The 23082-nt window shown below is 37.3% G+C and overlaps 2 protein-coding genes across 2 annotated transcripts in view; one reads left to right on the top strand and one right to left on the bottom strand.

The window, feature by feature from the left end:
* The first annotated feature begins 1239 nt into the window (after positions 1-1239).
* Positions 1240-17463, top strand: frmd5b (FERM domain containing 5b). The gene is made up of 13 exons (XM_015016651.1): positions 1240-1359; positions 2980-3022; positions 3184-3262; positions 6144-6241; positions 7535-7658; positions 8810-8897; positions 9039-9127; positions 9370-9433; positions 9585-9676; positions 10275-10349; positions 10478-10546; positions 10653-10759; positions 14896-17463. The coding sequence occupies exons 2-13, from the start codon at positions 3016-3018 to the stop codon at positions 15483-15485; spliced, it is 1482 nt and encodes a 493-aa protein (XP_014872137.1). The 5' UTR covers positions 1240-1359; positions 2980-3015; the 3' UTR covers positions 15486-17463.
* Positions 17464-20011: 2548 nt separating this feature from the next.
* wdr76 (WD repeat domain 76) overlaps positions 20012-23082 on the bottom strand; it is an 8971-nt gene continuing 5900 nt past the window's right edge. Inside the window, exons 10-15 of the mRNA XM_015016650.1 lie at positions 22162-22320; positions 21905-22020; positions 21681-21779; positions 21426-21575; positions 20525-20578; positions 20012-20426 (exon numbers count right to left, since the gene is read on the bottom strand). Of these exons, the coding sequence (XP_014872136.1) occupies positions 20159-20426; positions 20525-20578; positions 21426-21575; positions 21681-21779; positions 21905-22020; positions 22162-22320 (846 nt within the window). The 3' untranslated portion in view covers positions 20012-20158. The remainder of the gene's footprint in view (positions 20427-20524; positions 20579-21425; positions 21576-21680; positions 21780-21904; positions 22021-22161; positions 22321-23082) is intronic.

Here is a 23082-nt window from a genome sequence, read left to right as displayed (position 1 = left end):
CAAAACACACATCATGACAGCACCATTTTTTGTTGTTTTTTTTGAGTCATTCAGAATCAGATGTAGTATAGATCTTTGTCCCATGTAGAACCAAAATACAATGGGGCTAAAAGTCAAAAACTCAAGGTCTGGATCTTCTGTTTGAAAACAGAATTCAAATAGAAGTAGCTTTCAGTTAAGGCAAGTTTACTTTCTGAGGTCATGTCTAAAAAGGAGCTTTTGTCCAAGCTTGCAAAATAAATATGGGTGAAAAAAATTCCTATTTTTCTTTCAGATTTTATTTTAAATGGATGACACCATTATTATCCGCTTCTGCTTCCACAGAGTTTTTAAGGTCAAAGAATAACCAGATAGCACAAAGGTCAGATGACTGCGCTGCATTCATTGCATTACAAGCACTTCCTCTTCTCATCCGCCTGCCTCCACCTTGTCTCAGTGTTTTCCAGGTCCTTTACTGGAGCAGAAATTTCTTCGAGCCTTCGCAGATGGCTGCAGCCTTGATATGAATATTTGATGGCCCTTATATATCTCCCTTGAGGGCTGTGAAATATTAAAGCGCTTTCTGGTGTCCATTTAGATTTCTGAGGCATTCGAGATAAATAACAAAATAATTAGACATCACACTGAGGTATGAAAAAATGCCGAAATGGATTTACTTGTGTTCTTGAAGCATTTTCAATTTTCTCTGAATGTGGAAAATTGCATGAGTGTAGACGGGGTTCAGATGAGGCAGTCAGATGATGTTTACCATTTTGCTCTTAATAGAGGGACACGAGTATAACAATGTGGCATTAGCTGTTTAATTAGTTAGAATAACATGAATAGATAAAATCTAAGTAAATATGTGACCATTTTTTGGGGGGTAGCTATAGTTAGCATGCCAACTGTAGTTTTAAAACAGTGTTACCAAAACAAGAGCCAAACATGGCACTCCTTTCCTTTCCACCCAAGGACTCTGCAATTTTGGCAACAATAAGCCATGTCTATTCCAGGTCGACTGGCACCACACAGCAATAGGTGGGAGAAGGGCTGCACTTTGTTACACTATGCTTAGGGAAAACTCTGGTAACCATGTTTTGGTGTTTGAGTAAAAAGACTTTGAACGGCTGTTCAAAGCTGTTCACAGTTTTACTGTGTCTGAAAATGTAACTTTTTAAAATTTTGACATAGCTCGATAATATTGATCAGCCTTTGCTTCCTTGACAGGACCCTTGGAAGAACAGTGTATGAATTTCTTGAAATGTTTCTTTTCAGCGAGACGCCAAAGGACAGTACCTGTTTGACCTCATCTGCCACCACCTCAACCTCCTGGAGAAAGATTACTTTGGCATCAGATATGTCGATCCAGACAAACAAAGAGTAAGTACTTTTCTATTTTTGTGCTTTTTTTTTTCAATTGAAAGGCTAAAAATGATTTTTAAAAAGCCTCCTGCTAACATGTAAACAGAAAACATTTTTTTTTTCTCTCTGTTTTTGGAAACATCTTCATCTACAAACTCTGTTTGTTGTCAATTAAAAAGTGTTATTTCTGTGTGCAAATTGGAAGAGAGCTGCTTGTATTTTGAAAAATTAGGTTTTTTGCATTAAAAAAAAGAAAAAAAAAGAAATTGTTTCATTTCCTATGTCAGCACTCTGGTGCAGACCTCTAACTGTGTTCCATCCTGTGCATGGTCTGATCTGTCTCGGTGCAGACATGCAAGTTACGCTGAGAAACATCTGTTGATGCTAAATGTTAAAAAGATTGGTACATAATCTTAAATAAAAACTGGATCCAAATGACAAAAAAATGCTGTTTAATTTGTGGATGTCAGATTCAGTCTAGATGTCAGTTCAATCACATTGCTACACATGCAGTGAAAAGACATACCTTGCTCATTTTGGACTGTTATTTTATGAAAAATATTAAGAGTCTTTGTTTATGCGGGTGTATATTATTATTTTTTTCTTGTATAATTTTGCCTATGTTGATGCAAATTACATAACATTTGGCTGAGTTATGTACTTATGGTCAATTATTTTTTTTCCTCCCAGCTATTTTTTTCTTTTTAGCTCTTTCATATCGACTCTTTTGTATGCTGAGTTGAAATAAATTGAACAATTTGTGTGTCTTCTGCCTTTTTTCCCTTCCGACTCAAATTTAAGAGGTGTGTTGTCATTACACTACTATGGCAATTCGATTTCTATTTTTTCTTTATCTTTATTTTTATTCCCTGCATTTGAAATTCCTTTAAAATATCATGTTCTGAAGTAGAAGCATAGTGTCTGTTTTGGCTGTAGAAATGGTCCCTTCTAAAAATAAATAAATAAATAAATAAATAAATTACTCTAACAGCTTGCTTTCAGTGGTTTAATGGCAATTTTTCCACCACATAAACATGCAGGGCAGGCTGGCAGATCTGCAGGTTAATTTTCGATGGCAGAGAAAGGTCATCTCCTTTGACTGATAGACAAATCAGTCAGAGAAATAAACAGACTCATATAAAATTGCAGGGTTGCTGATTATCAGTTTATTCTTTACTGTTGAAATGTGAATAGATCGTAAGAGCTTGAACTATTTGCGCTCCGAGGCTTCTCTTTTGCCTGTTTGAACATCAGCCAGCAGAGATTTAAAGAAAAAAAAGACTATCAGTAGAATGCTAGTAAAAGACATAGCATGTTTGTTTTTTGAAAATAACCTCACAACGCAATGCCCTACTGATTACCGACTCATTAGGCTCAGCAGTGTGAAAAGACTTGCTCATCTAATTACTTTTTAGATAGCTTTCTCTGTATGACCTGCTGTCTACATACAGGCTGGTGTTTTAGGAGGTCTTCATAAACAGAAGGCAGGGAACTAAAAGTAATTTTGATGTAGCTTCCAGCTGGCTTAAAAATCACAATCGACTGCTGAGCAATGTAATGTAAAGAAAGAAAGTTAGGCAGTTAAAGACTCTATGTTTACTCTGTTCTTATATTTTTTTTTTCTCTCAATCTTTGCAGCACTGGTTGGAGTTTACAAAGTCTATTGCCAAACAAATGAAGTGTGAGTATTTTATTCATGTTTGCGTTCTCACGTTTTATTTTTACCACCATGGGGGAAAAAAAAAACTGAATAAGGACTGATGAGAGTAATAATTTATCATTCGTCCATGCAGGAAACAGATGTTGAGGTAACGGTAGATTATTTTTGGCCTGTTCTTTCAGCCCAGCCACCTTTCACCATGTGTTTGCGTGTGAAGTTTTATCCACCAGACCCCGCTGCTCTGAAAGAGGAAATCACCAGGTAGGATCTAGCACGGCTTGCTGTGCAACAATTAGGGGGCAGTGAGGTTAGTTCATCTGTGATGTTTACATGTTGATTCACAAAATCAATTACAAAGTTTTTTGCCTATCTGGAGGAAGCGTTTGATCATGAAACGAGAAAAAATACACACGTTTTCAATTCAAGATGTAGTAAGAAATTTTAAAAATTAAGGAAATTATAAGACAGTTATTGCTTTGACTGTAATTCATTTCTTTTTAAAAGGCTGTTCATCACATTATTAAGACCACTGGTCTTAAAAAGTCAAAATGTGCTCACACATCTGGCTTTGATGTCATTTTCTATCCAACATTCACTCTCAAGACTCCCTGATGGCAAAATAAAAAAAGGCTTTCTGTCTTTGAACTTTGCAAGGAATTTTGAGAGTTCTTCATTGCTGCTAAGTTTGGGCACATCAAGACAGTCATTTAAAATTAGTTAAAAGATCCTGAAGGCGCCAGAACAAGAAAGTCAAGTGGAGAACCAGAAATAATGTGGCCTGTGTAGAGCTGAAGGGTCTATCGGGGTGCCAGAAGACACAGGCAGATCTTCAACCCAAATTAAGACCCTGACTGATGCCGACTGCAGCTTAATAAATTTCAAAGTAGAGAGAGAAAGGCTTAAAGATCAAAACAAATCTTCAAAGACCTCATATCCTCCCACGCCACAAACTTGTCCATTTGGACTTCAGAGGAGCACCAAACATGGGGGAATAAAAGGTGAAAAAAGGTTTTGAAAATAAAAGATTGTCCACATAGCTTTTCACATTACTGGTGTGGTATTGTGACATATTGAAACCTATTGAAACTGATCCATTGCAGGTTTTCTTAATATATAAGCAGATAGAAATATAGAGTATATTTCAACAGTGCTCATTTAGATTAAAATCTTTGACAGTTTGTGTTATTACAACCTCAAACTTCAATGTATTTTATTGTTGTTTCATGTGACGGACCAACAGACTGCAGTACAAAAGTGAACTAAAAGGAAACCAAGCATTAAATTATTTGAAAAGTGTGGCTTGCTTAGTTGAATCAGTTGATGCTGAGTTAAAAGCAGGTTTAGGTTATAAAAATATTCATTCAAAAATATTCATTCATCAGATGATGTTTAATCCATCATCTGATGAAGGAAAGAGCATAGTGAAGCGTAAACAAGCGACACTCGGTCATCCGTCTACACGCATGGATTGGGTAAGGAGAGCCTTAATCAATACTCTAGCGAAGACGCTCACAGCTCAGGTGGGAAAATTGGCTGACAGGACAGCTATTAGTTGAGCAGTTTACAAATTTGGTGCTCATAAAGAAATGATGAGAAGGAAGTGATTGTTGGGAGAAAGCCACAAAAAAACTCTGTTTCTAGTTTGTCACAAGTCATGAAGAGAAAACTGCAGAAACTCTGGTCAGAAAATTGAACTGACTTAGATTAAAGTATTTGAACGTTCAAACAGCTGATGTCACTCTTTCCAGAATTTATTTGGAAATAAATACTGAAGGTCATGCATTTCCCTTAGATAGGTATTCACTACTTTGTGTTGATCCGTCACAAAGAAAAACCTACAAAGGGTATAAATATGTTAACATTGCCACACATCGCCCTGCTTTTATTGCCCATGTTAGAGATCACCTTAAGGCTTCATGGTTGACCATATCTGAAGCTACTGCTTTAACTGCTGGCAGGATCTTTGTTCAAGAACCTCGTGATAAGCAGCACGGTAATTTGTTGCTTATTTTTGCCCACTTTAGAGATCAAAAAGCCCTGCATGTCAGCAGAGTAATAGTAAATAATGCATGGTTGTTTTGCATACAGATTGTTTCTAGATACCTGGGCAGAATTGTAGGCTGTGACTACATTATGATGTAATTTTGTGCATTATTATTTAGTAAGTAGTGAGTTAAAAGTGCAAAAACTCTCACATTTATTACAGATGTATAAAATTAGATCCCAAGAATATCCTAAGAACAGCAAAGTGAGCCTGTGTGCAGTGGATTTAAAGTATTTACGTTGCGTAGCGATGGAGCTCCTCTTCGCTGCTGCACCGTGTGGCATCTCTGACAGCTAAGCAAACTGCTGTGAGGAGTGAGCCAGAGCAATACCGAGCGCACAGATCCCCACAAAAGCACATCCCTCGACTCGTTGCCACGCAATAAAATCTCTCCCTCACAGTTGAGCCCTTCTTGATGGAGCAGAAGGCTGGCAAGGGCGACAGCCCCACTTTTTCTCCACCCATCTGTTCTGACTGGAGGCTCTCAACGACGTAGGATCACGAAGCAGATAAATGCCACTTTAAATTTTACAGCTGTTTTTGTTTGCTTTTAAAGACATCTACAATACCAGCCACGGCCAGTTTTATATTGACATTTATAACTTACTCGGCGTGTCAGGTATGCGTTGAGGTAAGCTCCTTGGGTGATACACACACATTACCTTGTAGCAGGTAATTACCTCAAGTTGCATCATAGATATTCACGAATTAAAGATTCTTAAAACCCACAGGGGACACCGGCTCCTTTCCAGTTACATTTTCACGGCTTCGTGAAAATGTAACTGCTTTGGCCTTAAGAGACGATGAATCTCAGGTGTATAAATTAATCTTTGCCAGGAAAAAGATAAACATTAAAATATGTTGCAGATTGAATCTAAAAACAGATAATCACCCAACCTAATTATAAATCACCATTGACACATATGCTTTGCTTGAATGTTACGGAAACAATATGGAGACTATTTTCCTCAGAATCTCCCGTCTTGAAACTCCCTAACAATATTTTCATTTGAAGTTATAAACATTTAGTGTCTGCAGCAGATTTTGCATCTGTGACAACATAAATCTAGTCATGTGTGTTTTCATTTTCCCCCGCAGATATCTAGTCTTCCTGCAGGTTAAGCGGGACCTCTACCACGGCCGCCTACTTTGCAAGACATCAGATGCGGCTCTGCTAGCTGCCTACATATTACAAGGTGTGATAAATTGGTAGTACTGTCATAAAGCCAGTTTATTTTTACCTGAAAATCTTACATTGCTAAATTCTCCATGCATATATAAAATTAATATATGTAAATGTGTTGAATTTCCTCTGCTTAGTTTTATGGTGAACTTGCTAAAAATAAAACAGCATTTTTTAATTTATAGTTACATAAAAATATCATCCTGGAAAATTTTTTAATAAAGACCCAAGATTCACTCACCAAAAAAACCCCGAAGAATATAACATAGTTATTAAAATGCAGACAGTCAGAATACATTTAGAAATAGTCACTCACTAACTGTCCTGTCAGGATTTTATCTCTCAGCCTCTCTCCAACTCGAACGCTTCCATTGTGTCCATATTTAGCAGCTAGCTCAAGATGTGTCAATGCAGCTGAGGTTACCAGCCAGTAGTCCCACATATTTTAGGTAGCAAAGGCAAATTATTATTTACCAGGCCTTTCAGCTGAGCAAAAATGGGAAAGACAAAACAAAATATGTATTAATAAACATACGTTTTATTGTTTCTGAATCTTCGTACTGCTTTTAACGCATGAGACCATTTGACATTTGATGTCAGTTGTATAAGTAATTAAGATTTTAAATATTAGAAACATTTTCTGAATCTTTCACCATTACAGTGGCATCCTACATTGGGTCTTTTGTTGTTTTTCCTTAACTTGCCATATTTCAGGTCTGAATTTTTAATTGTCTGAGATAAAGCTCCACAGTATATTAAGTCAGTATGTGCAGTTTCATAATTGCAAAGGACAGCTACAAAGTGACATTTTATAAGTTGCAACATCTTATGAAAAATTTAAACTGTGTTTTCCAATCTTAGTTTTGGCATCTGGATCAACTTTCACTGTCTTTTATGCCCATAACTGATGTAGATGTAGATTATCAGTAGAGCTTCAGCACTCTTTTAATAACTGAAGCTGGTTAAAAGAAAAAAAAAAAAAAAAAAAAAAGTCAAATTATCACCATCATTTTTCCAAAAGGTGCCAGTTAATTTCAGCTGACTGTAAACAGCTGTGAACATAACAATTGCACTGGAAAAAGGAAAATATTTAAAAGAGATACAGATTTTTTTTTTTTCACAGTTGAAATGACTTCTGATAACTGACTGATTTTACACAAGTTAGATTTTACAAAATATAATTACATAGTTACCACATAGCTAATATTGATAATGTTAGATATAACATATTACCTAAGTGTCTCAAAATAAAAGAAATTAGCTGCATGTTCACAGTTATTATCATTACCTTTCTTATTTTCTTCAGCTGAAATCGGTGATTACGATCCTGGGAAACACCCTGAAGGCTATAGCTCCAAGTTCCAGTTCTTCCCCAAGCACTCGGAGAAATTAGAGCGGCGAATTGCTGAGATTCACAAGACTGAGCTGATGTAAGGTGACACCAGTCGAGATCCCTGTGCACCTGGGTTCCCACTTTCTCTTCTCTGTATCACAAAAGAGAAATCACATGGGGACCCACAGTTCACAGCTTCCACCTGACCAATTCCTTATCTATTATTTCTTCACTTTAATGTTTGCTGCTGCAATTACATTTTGGTAGACATTAATGTACTAAAATTGCATGACCTCCCATTGCTCTAAAAGCCCAAAGAAACATATTCTTAGAAATGTTACAGTTTCATTTTAATATATTGTATATGTAAATCTCCTAATCTTACAAGTTGAAACTGGCAGATTTTTCTACAAAATCTGAGACTCGGTTATGATATAACTCTTTTAGGACTCATTGCCTCATTCCAAAATAGCATTCTGAATTTGTTCATATTTCTGGAATAAGTTTCATTCTGCACCTGCTGACGGTATTAAGCTGTCCAAAGCTTTGCACAGTCCTGTATTCACACTACACCGTATGCAGCATGCTTATCCCAGGGGACGAATACAAATACTGGGTATGGATTTAGTCCTACGCTGCCCTCTATTGATCATTTATGGTTGCAGTTTTCGTTCATTAATAAAATGCATTTTCCCTTGGTTGCCTTTGTAAACACAATTGCGGAAAAAACATATACGGATGACTATTCAAGCAAAAGCGATACATAAAATGGAAAAACAAGGCCTACAGTCTCATCAATCTCCTCAGTGTTATTTTGGCAAGATGCAAAATAAGCAGACTCAAATCAAAGGTGAAACCTCCAAGGCAGCAGGTTAAGCCTTATTTCTTTTTCCTCAAGTATATACAGTAGTTGTGACATTTGAGTGTTTTTTTTTTATTATTTTTATAATATAACCCAAGTTGATTCTACTATCAGCATCCATCAGCAGCAATGAAGTAGAGACGGTCAATATACACAAAATGTGAATACAAACTGCACTGTAAACATTTAAACAGACTTGTTCAGTAAAAATATAGCTTATTTATAACTTAAATGTATAGCTTTGGTATATTTAGGGTTGTTTATGTGGTTTGTTGCTAGCTGTGCTGGTTATAGTCTAGTATCTACTATGAGGATCAGTCCTGGTAAAAGTATCATGATTGCATCCATACATGCTTTTCCCCTTTTTTGTGGTTTGTTTTTCTCAGAGGTCAGACTCCTGAAACATCAGAGCTCAACTTCTTGCAAAAAGCCCAGACTCTTGAGACGTATGGAGTAGACCCTCATCCATGCAAAGTAATCTTTACAGAAAAAAAAAAGATGAAATATGAAACTATTCAGGCTTCCTTGTCAAAATTGTGTTCTTCTTTACTCTCATGCTGGTTCAGTCACTCTGTTTTCTTGCTTAAACTAAACCACAGATTGTTTTCCCCTCAGGATGTGTCTGGGAATCCTGCTTTTCTGGCTTTCACTCCGTTTGGATTCACTGTGCTACAAGGAAACAGGAGGGTCCATTTTCTGAAATGGTGAGTACAGCTGAGCCACTATTTAAAATTCTGCGAACAGAAACTATTGCATTTAGACTCTGACTTTGAATCAGTTTATATTTCTCAGCTGCATAAGGAGTCAAATAAAAGTAGCATGCTTCAAAGTTGCTTTTAACAGTTACTGTTATTCCCTGACATTTCAGCTTTTGTCTGCTCTTCCTAATTTGCTGTTCTTTATTTTTCTACCCATTCATTCCTTATTTATTCTGTCTCTACCTCAGGGAGGAGGTAACCAAACTTAAATTTGAAGCAAAGACATTCCATATATATGCAACTCAGAATGAGGTATGAAAATTCTCCATGAAAATGTATCCACACAATCTGTGCAACACCGAAAGTCAAATGAGTTTGATTTTTAAAAACACCCCTTCTCACTTGTGCTTCCTTTAAAAAATACAGATATGAAGGAAAATATTGTAATTTTGTTTTGCTACAGGACAGAAAGATTATACTTACATACTTCGCACCCACACCAGAAGCCTGCAAGCATCTGTGGAAGTGTGGAGTGGAGAACCAGGCCTTCTATAAGTAAGTGACAAGTTATAGACATGTAAGATTATGCAGAAAGATTAAATAATACAGCCCAATACAAAGTAGCACACGGTTGTGAAATGTAAAGTAAAATAGTCCCCTGTTTTCAAAAAACCTTACGGAAACAAGTTCTTGACAGACATTAAAGAGGTTAGTTAGGTTACAAAATAATATTTCAAACTTTCAACAACTCACTGAGCACTGTTCAACCCACCATTCAAAGATGGAATGAAGTACAGCTGCAAACATACTTATTCTCTTAAACTAGCAAAACAGGCCAGGAGAGAAGCAACTAAAGATAGTAACTCTGGAGGAGCTGCAGACATTAACACCTCAGTTTAGAGAATTTAACGACAGACCAATTGGTGGTTGTGCACCCCACATCTTACTGAATCACTACAATACGATTTGTAAGAAATACCAGATATCCTGTTTCTTCCCTGGCATAATTAAGTTGCACTTTGATCTGGTTCCAACCAGACAAGATATGAAAAAAATATATATATTTTGTCTGGATATGAAAAAACTGTGGAAGTGGTGTGAATACATTTGTAGAGCTCTGTATATTGGATTCATTTTTTCCATTGGCTCACAGGTTGGAGAAGTCAAGTCAAGTTCGTACTGTGTCCAGTAGCAATCTCTTCTTCAAGGGTAGTCGCTTTAGATACAGGTAAACGCACAGTAATTATGAATAAAATACTCATAAAAAGCATAATTACATTAGCATATTATCCTCTCCATACATTTGACTGTCTGGAGAGGATAATATGGAACCAATATTTTAATCTCTGTTTGTAGTGGAAAGGTTGCAAAAGAAGTGATGGAACAAAGTGCCAGAATCAAGAGGGACCCCCCTGAGATCCACAGGTCACATTTTTATTTGTATTGTTGCTTTAATTGTGTTTGTGTAAATGGGATTTTGTATATTTATGTGTATGTATTTATTGCTTTGTTTGCTTGTTTTTGACCTCAGGGCTGGTATGGTTCCCAGCAGGAGCTGTCCATCTATCACTCACGGTCCTCGTCTGACCAGCGTGCCCCGAACCCGAAGGAGAGCTGTACACATCTCCATCATGGAAGGTAATTACACTCACACGCACGCACACACACACACACACACCCACACACACACACACCCACACACACATGCATGCATGAGGCTAGAGGGAAAACATAGCAGTGGTACGCAATAAAAGGAGTCACCACTTAAAGTATTACAAAGGTTATAGACTGGTTAGTGACACTTCAGACAGCATCACAACAACAGGATTGAACATGTGAGTGAAATGGGTCAGGGATAGTTTAGTTCTATTGGTTACTGTGTTAAAATCTTCAACATCATGTTTGCCTGATTAATACTTGTAACTACTTTTCACAGTGTTCTTCACAAAACAGTTTGAGCTCACATTGGATGAAGATCACCTGTGCACAGCAATTTTCAGGTCTTGCCACAGATTTTAGACTAGACCACATAGGTAGTCTTTGACTGAACTCATTGTGTTGTAGCTGAGGCTGTGTATACTGATGAGGCCCGTTGACATGCTGAATAAATTTATAGCTTAATTTGTCTTCTGAATAGTCTCCAGCTTCCCCGCTGTTGCTGAAGAAAAGCATGGGTCTGGTGTGTTCAGGACGATGCGAAGTGTTGGTTTTCTCAAGCAGCGTAATGTGTGATGGCCAAATTTCATCCTCCTCATGTCACCTTCTTCTGCATGTTTAGTGTTTCCCTCACAAGGCTTGTAATAAGCCTTTAAATATGACTAATATTGGGTTTCTTTTAGCAATGGCATTCCTCCCACTGCTCTTCCATTTATGGACTGACCCAACTAATAGTGGCAATGTTGACAGAACCTCTCACCTGAGCTGTTAATTTATGCATCTCCTCCATAGTTACTCCGGGCCTCTTGGCTTCTTTTGTGATGAATGCTTTTGGTAATACACGTCTACATCAAGCATAGGGTCTTTTTAACACAACCTTTTAAACCACACACACATGGTGTGTATTCTTTCTCTGTGAATACATTCTGAAACATAAAAAAAAACCCTGAATGGCACCGATCAACCTGCTCCCTCAAGCATTGTTTTTGCCAAGAGAAACTCTTGCAGTCACTTTATAAAGGCCATTTACTGCCCCCTCTCCCATCCAACTGGCTATTAACCTTTGGTTAATGCTTCCATTGAGAGTTTTCCGTTTGTTGATCAGCTTGTTCAGGTTAATAAACTTTTAGCTAAGTCTATTTGCAGTGCTGAGTCTTTTATCAAACAAGCCTTCCTCTTGTCAGAGACTACAGGGTTTCACCAATCACCTAAATATTCCTACAATGACCCGCCTGTGTTTTGTTGCTCTGGTATTTCAGCTGGTAATAATATCACACCTTGAAAATAGCTCCTGCTGTCAGGGGTCATGCTGTCTATGTCCCAGCTGACAGCAGGGAGGAGGGAAGGTGGACATTCCTTGGCCTTGTCTGTCACTATCTGACCGCTCTACGATTCGTCTATCTCTCCCAGCTTGCTGGGCAATTTGTGTGACCAACCGAGCAGAGACGGGGGAAGGCTGTTCACTTTCCCATCTACACTCGGAGGTACAGTCTGACTGCAGGAGGATAAAATCAGCAGAGGCAACAAGAAGAAAGACAAGGTTAAAAGAAGGCCAGAGGAGCTGCACTGAGGTTCTTTCTTTGAGTAAAATCATGGTGAAGTGTCTTATCCAGATCAAGACCAAGGTGAACGTTCACCTGCGTATGATCAACCATTGTTATCGGGAAGTTAAGGTGCGTGTGCTCTCTATGGGACCCAGACTCCTGGGCAAAGCTCTGGGGGTGCTGCCACTCTTCCCAGCCCTCCCTGGAGGATCTTCCACCTCAGGGTCTGGTTCTGGGTCAGGACATAACTCCAAATCTCCGTCCAGGCTAGCTGTCCCACCCTCCTTTCATGGCTACAGTCAGCCACAAGCCAACGCTGCAGGTAAAAACCCAGCTGGTTGTGTTTTCTATGGATTGTTTTTTTTCTGATGAAAGACTAATTCAGTGATTGATCTGATCATGTAACAACTTAAAATGAGGGAAAAAGAAGTTTTGCATAACGCAGTGGTGTCCAAACTTTTTCCACTGGGGACAAAAAAAATGGAGAATGACACTGGATGCAGCTGAGCCGATCAGAGGACTGAGAACAGCAGCGGCAGAGAGCAAACAGGCGGCCTGAAGCGAGCTGAATAATAAACACAAAGACAGAAAGAAACTAAAAACTGAGGGAACACACTGATCTTAGAACTTAATCCAAATGCACAAAGAACCAGCATCAACAACAAAACTGTTGTTGATGCTGGTGACGCTGTTTAAAGTAAATACACCCACTTTAAAATTGCATTTTTTTCTAATTGATGTGAAATGTTTTCAGTAAAATTATAATAAATCTATTTCATGTATCAGGAAACAGATTACAAAAAAAAGTCACAGAATTAACTGCACTATGAAAATAATTAATTATTGGAGAATGTATAGAAGAACAGTAAAATTTAAAAAGAAAATGGGAGTTTCCAAAAAAATACAACTGGTCCTGGAGAGTGACAAAAAAATGAACTTTAGAAGCTATAGAAATCTGTTTACTACTGACTCTAGATGTGACAAAAATGTCCTGTTATTTATATATCTCAACTAAGTAGTTGAGATATATAAAGATGTATTTTCTTCTTCAAAAAAAAATCTAGCTAAAATATTCAAAACCTTGTAAGACACTATGTTACGTTGTGATGAAACCATAAATGTTTTTGTATCGCAATTTCAAATGCTCTAAATTACACGACAGACAGTATTTGATTTTCTCAGACAGAAAATCAAATAATCTGCAAAGCATTTGCAAGAATAAACAGACAAATAAATTAAGAAAAAAGTTTCATCAAAGTCATTAGAAAGTGAAAAATGAAACCACAACAAACCTGTCACAAAAGGGCATTGGGCCAAAACTGCAACCGCAAAAAAGATTAATTATAGAGGAGGGAAAGGAGTCAAGGGTAACCATAAAGGAGTGTTAAAGCCACACAGCAGAGTCAGTTGTTACCATGGGGCAACTTTAAACTTTAAATTGCTTGGATAAACGGGTTTCTACAAAAAGAAATAACTCCCCGCAGACAAGGAAAAGGCCAAAAGGAAGAGTTTAGATTGGTATCTTTTAAATGCCCAATTATTCCAACAATAAGAGCATTCAAGTTTTTAAATGGCAAATATATACATGTCTGAAAACCGCCTAATTATAGCTCTAAAGCAAATCTGATTCAGACTTGGTGTCATGACAAAGGACTGCTGCACATCTGAAATCATCCATGTGCAAAGCAGCAGTTGAGTTTAAAGGCAGTGAAAAAATGTAACCACCTAATACAAATGTGATCTTTATCAAATGGTAATAACCCCTTCTAATACATTTACAGTCATGTTTTACAATAACTGCAGCAAGTCACTTGATTCAATATCGGAAATTAAACAAACGATGAAAATCAGTGCTTTAGAAGAATGTCACTTATATACCAATGGAATATGTTCACAGAAATATACAAAAAAGTTTAATCATATTCATAAGGGAAATATTGTCAGCGGTTTGTAATGAGCAATTAGTTTCTCTGCAGGCAGGCTAAAATGTTCTAACTTACAAGAAATCAGAGCGTTGAAGTCAACCTTGTCTTGCCTTGGTTTTTTTTTTAATTACACTGTAATTATCAGGCTGATAACTTTTTAATTACACCAAAGTGTTAATAAAACACTTCCTTTGCATTTCTAAGCCATCAATTTGTCACATCAGCAAAACAATAGAACCAGTCCATTATTACCACATACATGATCATCTAAAATAACAATCACCCAACTTTTTGTGTTTTCTTTTCATTTTAGTTACCATTAAAAGAAGACTACATGTGTACACTTATCAGGAACATTATGTGATACATTTGTTTAATTTCTTATTAAATAGTGAATCAGCCAAAAACATACCAGCACTATTGGAAAAGTTTTGCTTGTCTGATGGGTATCAATTTGAGCTTTCAAGTAAACGGCATGGCTAGAATTTGGTGCATCAATGGTGGTGCAATGGCAGATCTTATGCTGTTCTTAATGGACATAGTGAAAGAATTAAAAACAAATAGGAGGGTTAGAAATTTTGACTTTACATCCTTGATTGAAATCTCACCACCGAGTTTAATTGGATAATCTCTGAATCCGTGTTTTCAGGATTAGAGTCTCTTCGAGACAGCGCCCACTCCACGCCGGTGCGCTCCGTCTCCCATGGTGACTCCTTCATGTCCAGCCGGGGCCACCTGGAGGACAGGAGCGAGGCCAGCACGTCAGGAGTGATCTCCGACGAGACCTACAGCCCCTCGGACAGCGTGCTGCCCACTCCTGTAGCAGAGGACGGCGTGGAGCTTCCTTCAGCTCGCCATCTCAACGGCGCACCCTGCAGCATCGACGAGGAGAAGGAGTTGGAGGCGAGGGCTCTGAAGGAGGGGCAGGGGGGGGAGTTCAGGCCCGGCAGGAAAGCACCGCGCACGGTCCGTAGCAGGCCTTCACAAGGCGCTGATGTAGAGGATCTTAACAAGTTCGTGTTAAGCGTGCTGCGCCTGTTCCTGGTCACCATCGGACTGCTGTTCGCCCTGTTGCTGCTGCTCATCATGCTGACCGAGTCCGACCTGGACATAGCCTTCCTGAGGGACATCCGCAAGACACCAGAGTTCCAGCAGTTTCACTTTGAGTATTTCTGTCCTCTCCGGCGCTGGTTCGCCTGTAAGCTACGATGGATGGGCGGTTTTCTTGTTAGCAAATGAGGTGAAGTGACGGAGGAGAGTCCATGACTTAACACAGACCTCCGGGGACAGAGACGGGGCAGTACAGGAGAAAATAAGAGGAATGCGACAGCTTTGTTTATATCAGCTCTGCTTCTCCCAGGAAGGAGTTCCAGTCACAAGCCACAAACTGCCGTGATTATAATGTATGACTATCACTACATACGTAGGAAAAAAAAAAAATCACACTTTATTTTAGAAATCCAGGTCATTTTAAGGTATTTTATTTTTACACAAAGTCACAAAAGCAGGGTGAATCAAAGCTTTGATCAAAGTCGTTCAGGCTTCGCTTGTTCAGCCAGAGATAGTTGCCTTTATTTTTCTATTAATTTATACTTCATATCATTACTGTGAGAGAGGATGACCTGAGAGTTAAGGAATGGTTATGAAGAGAGATTAAACAAAATAATAGAACAAAACAGGTGATTAGTTTGATCAAACCAATAATGACCTGAATGATAAACAACCACCTCGATAATTATTGGTAATCCTTCATAAAAATGTGCAAAAAGCCTTGAATCTTTCACTGCATTAGCATAATTTCATACATGATCAGACGTTTGATCGAGTTTTAATTCACTTCTTTAGCAGTGTAAAACAAATTCATTTGTAATATGTACTTGGTTTTATTTTTGATTTTTTGCAAAATCAGCCGTGCCAAACTTATTGTCAATTCTCATAATCCCTACAAAATATAAATGTAATAGAAGCATTTTTAGATTTTTTTTATTTTTTATTTTGGTTAGTGTTTTGGAAACTATAACTTATAATCAATAGTTTCCGGGTCCTCAAATTAAAATGATTTTCTAACGTATTCGGTGTGAAATTATGCTACTTAAACAAAAGATAAATTTGTTTCAGGGCTTTTTGTGCATTTTTACCAACAGTCCCCATAAAAGTTGAAGGTCGTGTTTAGGCTGCCAGTAGAAGACATGTGCAAGGGTGAGAAACATCATAAAGTGATTAATTAAACAAGTTTTGAACCAGATAATCTGTTTATACTCAGTTAAAACAACTACATACAGTTATTCATCATCACTTTATGATTCAGAGTGATGGGGGTGCTACCCTGTGAGCTGGTTTGAACAATGTTTGTCAGTTTAACTGTGTCCATGTTCAGGTGTTCGTCAGGTGTTCTCACATGATCATTTTAGTCCAAACAGTACTGGACCATCAAAGTCTACAAAATAAAATAAGCCTTTCGTAAGAATACATACAAGATATCCAAGTTATAAGTTTACTGCTTATTAAATAGGAGCCAAATAACACAATCAGTTTCCGTGTGAAGAGTTGGTGCCACTTTGCTGTAGTTTGAAGGAAAAACTAATGTTGTGGTAGTCAAGATTTTTTGGTTAGTTCTCCTCTCAAAATCTGTAGAAAGTTCATCTTGATGTGCAATAATGTTACAAATCCAAAATACTTTCTACCTAAGGAAATTTGACTTTGTAAAATTTGAAAACTTTGTGCTATTTTCCCACAGTGTTAAGAGATAGTTTTATGTCAGAACCCTACAGAAGTGAGTCATTTAAGTTTGTGTTACCCTGCTGTTCCTAAAATCATGCATTCATTTTAAGGTTTAGTAGATTTAAATCGTGTTTATTTTTGTACAAATTGCCGTCAGTTTAACCTATGGACGCCTCCTCACAGTGGCTGTGACATGTTTTTACAACAAAAAACGTTTTTAAGGCACTCATTAGAAAGCAGTCATTGTTTATATCTAACACAGCGTTGTTCATCGCCACGCCTACCAAAGAAACCTCTGTTGTTTCACAGCCTGTTTGCATCAACAGATGAACGCTCTTCTAGTCTGCTGACCATCTTCAGCCTTATTACTCTAATTTTTTGCAAGCAAACCTAAAATGTGTCTTTATTTTCCAAAAAACAAACAAACAAAAAAAAACATCAACTCCAAAAGTCAGTGTTCACAGTCAAGTGTTTGTCCTCAGGATGAAAAAAAAAACAAAGCAAAACAAATGCTGCGTGCCAGTGAAGTGTATTAGCAGATGTGGAACATTATGCTTTAAAAAGAGACGCGATATGATTTTATTGTTTGAGAAATTCTAGATATAGACAGGTAAATAGGATCGATGGTTACTGTGTAATTTACATTTTTTCCAAATGAAAAATCAACCTTTCCTAGGGACAGAGATATGAATTTTATTGCTTTTACATGGTTAAAAAATATATATATTAACAAATTGCTGCTTTTTACTTTGTAGCTCTAGAGAGTTTCAGTAACATACTTACAGTGATATTTGTGCAGTTGAAACCATGTTTACATACACTAAATAAAAACAAAAAATGACTTTTCATTTTGTCTCCATGTAACATGCAGTCAGATGAAAACCTAAAGCTCCTGTGTGGATCTTCTCTGAAGCTGATCAGTGTTAATATCCACAGTGAAACAAGTCATGCACCACGATGGACTGAAAGGCCACTCTGCAAGGGAAAAGACCTTACTCAAAAAGCAACATTAGAGAGCTAGTTTGGATCTTGCAAATATCCATATTTGTATAAAAAAATGTCCTGTGATGAAACTGAAATTGAACCGTTTGGCCATAATGACAATTGTTCCCACCGGAGGAAAAACAAAGCCAATGTTTGAGAATTACAGATCGACTCAGTAGCTCTAATTATGTCAGGAGGAATGGGCCAAAATCCCAGCAAGCTGCTTACAGCTCGTGGAAAACATGTCAATTAGTTTAAAAGAAATGCAACCACATTTTAAGGTTCTTCTGACTGTGAAGAAAGTTAAAGTGAGGAAATGATCTCATTCTGGCCTTTAGGTCAGCAAAACTAACCTAAATAGGAAAGATTTATTCTGTTTTTTTTGTTTCTTTTTTTTTTTTTACACAGTCCATGTATACATCTGGTTTCAACTGCACATTTCAGTAGGCTACTCATATTTAAGCTTTAATTCAGTTTGAACCAAACAGGATTATAAAAACAAAGAAATGGCCAATCAAGCAGGAACATTTGCTTTTTGCTTACATTTGTGTTTATGTGTAATAAAATGTGCTAAATCAGGGGTGCCCAAGTCTAGTCCTCTAGTCAAGCAAATTGTGTTGGAGAAAGAATGCATTTAAAAGTAAGCGACTAAATTTGGACACCCCTGTCCTATAACAAAACAGGACTCTAAATGTTTCAGATTCTGTAGTAAAAATATCCGACTCGTTAAATGCAAATATTTGCCTTCAAGGCTTGCTAAACATTTACGGTGCATCAAAGAATACTGTAGAGGCATGTTTGGAACAGATTTTGGTCCGTGTTCTTGGAAAAACCTTTTAACGTAAAATCCACTTTTGTTCTTTGTCTTCTCTATAAATCGGATTCATTTATGCAATTTGATTAAATGCAAAATGTTTTTTTGTGAAAGTCTGTTTTCAAGAGTTCAAAAGGAGAACCCATTGAATTCTCACTTGCCTTTAGTACAAAATTTATATATTTTATTGCAAAAAAAAAAAAAAAAAAAGAAAATACTCTGTGTCCACTTGTACAATGCAGTTTGATTTGTCCAGGAAGTTAAAATGGATAACTGAATGTTTCAAACTTGAGCTGGCACATTACCTGCAGAATCAGTTCAGCTATCATGCTACTAGCTTTCTTCTTACTAAAACATGTCGACAGGATTTAGGTGTCAAACACGTTCCTACTGTAATCTTTCTTCTTGTATTGAAGTCCAGCACACGCCAATGTCTCTGTAAGCATTATGTTCTGCATTCAGTTCCTCTAAACAAGATTGCTTTCTCCTATTATTGACTGAAGACTAGTGTAATCTGTGAATAAACAATATTCATACTTTAAATCTCGTAGTTGATTTAAATGCAGTTTAAATTTTACTAATAAAACATTCAAGAACTGAATAAAAACATTGATTACCGACTTATAATAAATAATTCAGGTCAACCACATAATATTTTTGTTTAAAATTTGTCAAGCTGCTGCACCCTTGAAGTGACACAGAATTTGGGAATAAAATTATCTTCAGAAGTTATGTTCACTGCATAACTTTATTGCTTTTATGTAAACATCACAAAGATATAAACATTAAAAAACAAAACAGTTCCAGAAAAAGCAGCTGACTTACTGCATTTTCAAACTTTCGTAACTTAAAAAAAAAAAAAAAAAAAAAGTGCAACATTTTTTGTTTAAATATGCTGAAGTACATGGTGGTCTTGTTCAAAGTAACAAATAAACCACAATAGTCACATTTCTGTAAAACTAAGAAGGCATGTGGTCAAATCTCCCTCCAAATTAGCCTTAAATCAAAAAGACAGGTTTCAAAGAATGAGGAAGTCATCTTCTTTATAGAGGATACAACATTAAAAAAAGTTCTGAAGAGAACAATAAAGGAATTAATATATTAACACCAATAATCCATGTATGAGATGCATAGAAGCAGGACACAGGCAGTTGCATGGGCAACTCGGTGAACTGTGAACAAAAGGGCCCTGAGAAGTCAGACTATGAAAGTCTGAGCAACAATCTTAAAAAAAAAAAAAAAAAAAAAAAAGGTGCAACACATCTGGAATGGACCAAGTACAGAATATGATAGATACCATTTGTTAAATTGGCCCATTTTAAGACTCTTCTAATTATTTTTGGCAGCATCTTTCCTACAATACTCATCTCACCCAGGGATCATGGCTGAAAACTCACTGGCCTTCGTTCCAGCTGTGGAAGACGTGCATGCGTCCTGATGAATTTCCCCCCAGCAGAGCATTTCTTGTGGGATGAAAGGCGGTGACGGACAGCACCGTGCCAAGGTTCTCATCCATGAAGGAGTGCAGCAATCGCCCGCTTTCGTGGAACACCTCCACCCGCCGGGGTCTTTTCATACTTCCTACCACAAAGCAGTCCTCCTGCTTGGGGTCCCACACTGCCGAGAGCTTCGACAGCCAGCGGCCCGTCTGCATGTCATGACTGCAAATCCAAGAGGTAGAAACATGCTGCATAGTTAGATCAGGACCCAACATGAAGTACAGGAAAATATTTAAAATGCAAATAAATCCTGAACATACCTGATGGATTTAATCAAGGGAGTTTCAGCAGTCAACGAAGATGTGTCGTATATCCTATAAATTTAATAAGAACACAATAATATAAAAGACAGTTTCTGGAATATTTTAAGTATTTATACCCCTTAAACGTCTTCATTTTCCTGGCATGTTACAACCCACAGCCCCAATGTATTTTATTGTTTGAGAGATTTTTCCGTCATCAGACCAAATTAAAATGTTAAGTAGAAAGAAAATGTTACGCTGCCTTCAGTTTTAAAGAAATATAACCCAGAAAATCAGAGTATCCAATAGCCTTGACAAGTTCTGAATTATTAAAGTTCAACAGTGTGGTAAATAATTTCTGCATATTGTACAGTTGTTCTGTGAAGGCCTCAGAAATTTGACATCAATTAGCATAAAGACCAAGTGACAAACCAAACATTTCAGTGGCAAAGACTAAACTAGGGTAGGCTCCACAAAAAATAAGTTTTCACCACCTCAGAGAAAACATACACTACACATTACCTTGAACACAGCCGCTCTATGTTGGAGCACGGTGGTGGCAGAATCAGTCAAGACTTAACTGCTTTTCGCAGACATTCTCCATTCAATCAGACTGAGTTTGAACCATCAGGTAAAACAAAAAAAAAAAAAAAACAATAAGTAAAAGCTCCACTCTCTAAATGTGGAATGCCCAACCCAAAAGACATAAACATGTGATTGCAGTAAAACGTGGCTCTACAAACTAGTAGCTTTCCAGATTTTTTACATTTGAAAAGCAGATATTCTTTTTCTTCCACATTACAAATGTGCTCCAAATTGTGTCGGTCCATCACATAAAACCCAATAAAATTCATTGAGGTTTGTGGTTGTAACAGAAGATGTGAAAACCCTCAGTGCTTTAACAGCTTGTTTGCTTCACCTTATGTGGTTGTCCAGACATGAGGTGAGAACTCGGTTTCCAGTGCAAGGTGAGAAATAAGCACTGGTGATGGTTAGAGCGTGCCCATTCAGGTGAGCCACTGCCTTGCTTTGGGTCTTCAAGTATCTGCAGTCATAGATACCTACTGTCCTGTAGACAAAAAAAAAAAAAGTTTAAAAAGAAAACAATCTGATCATGTGAAAAAGCAAAATGGAAACTCAAAACGATGGAAGAAATCAGTGATACAATAATTACCTGCTTTCTGCTGCAACAAAGTACTGCATCTGGAGAGGATGGACGTCTACACAGCGAACAGCCTTGGTGTTTAGGGAGTGAAGAGACTCATGGGAGTTTCTTCAAGGACAATGAAGTTGTTACAAAGACGATTTACTGAGAAAAATTACAATGTTCAAGAGTAAAACAGTAAATAAAAAAAGAGTAACAAACATGAACACTTATTGTGAACAGTGAAGCCTTACCCTGGAGTTCGCCTGTCGACGATGGCAACTTCTCCAAACCAGTTCCCTACCAGAAGGGTTGAGCAGTCATGTGACATGAAGGCAAACGTTTTCAGGCCATCATCAATGTCATACACCTGGAACAAAAAAAACCTTTCACATAAGGTCTGAATATCTTAGCAACAGAAGGAGGGTAGAGTTACCAGAGGTATGGATAACTTCAGAATCAACATTATATTTTTGAACAAATGTGCTTGACGGTTTATAACTGTACGTACATCATCAAATACGGCCTTCTCTACATCCATGCAGCGCAAGGATCCGTCGTAGCTGGCGCTCAGCAGCTGGTTAGGATGACACCTGGAGAACGCCATGCTGCCCACCGGTCTAGAGTGGGGCTCAAAGAGCAGAACACCGTCATCGCCCCATTCAGCACCCTGATGCACAGAAAAAATGAATAATTACATCAAACATGTATGAAGAAAATTGTTTAAATATTGGCCTGGAAATAAAGAGAGTAGAGTGTGGGTGGGATTATGCTGAAGACGTACAGTATGAGCTGAGACTGCATGAATGTGTCAAAAAGGACACACACATCTTTATTTTGCTTGTAGAAGGAAACCCAGAAGGTTTGACCTAAGTCAGAGTTCAAAGGCAATGCTACACTGAAGAATAAACTTCTGGATTTGAAGGTAAGAAATGCTTCACATTTTCCTTCTCTTGTTATTGTGGCACTTAGCAAATAGATAAAAATGTTGTAATTCTAACTGATCCAAAAAAGCAAGAGAAGTTTGATCTGATTAAACTTCAAGCAGTGAGAAAAAAAATCTTAATTCAGTGTATGTGAACTACATGAAGTTAAAATATCTTTAAAAAAAAACATTGTCACGAGAATACTAAATCAAGATTTAATAACAATTGCATCCCTCTGCTATGCTTCCCGTGAAAGTGAATTATAGATCATTTCAAGGTCAGAGGGAGTTTGAAATATGCACACATATTTAATAAATTAAGCCTGAAAGATATCTCCCAAAGCAGCAGAACAGTTTCTAAAAAGTAAAAATAAAAAAAATCTGTTGATCCACGGTAGAGAGTGGCTTATGATCGTTTTAAAATAATTAAATAAATTAATGCATTCTCTTAAAGTGCTAAAAAAAAAAAAAAAAAAAAAAAAAAAAAAAAAAAAAAAAACAAGCCAA

The sequence above is a fragment of the Poecilia latipinna genome, unplaced genomic scaffold (assembly GCF_001443285.1).
Source record: "Poecilia latipinna isolate Pla-1442-1.1 unplaced genomic scaffold, P_latipinna-1.0 Scaffold2045, whole genome shotgun sequence".
Taxonomy (NCBI): Eukaryota; Metazoa; Chordata; class Actinopteri; order Cyprinodontiformes; family Poeciliidae; genus Poecilia; species Poecilia latipinna.
This window is presented reverse-complemented; position numbering and strand designations above follow the sequence as displayed.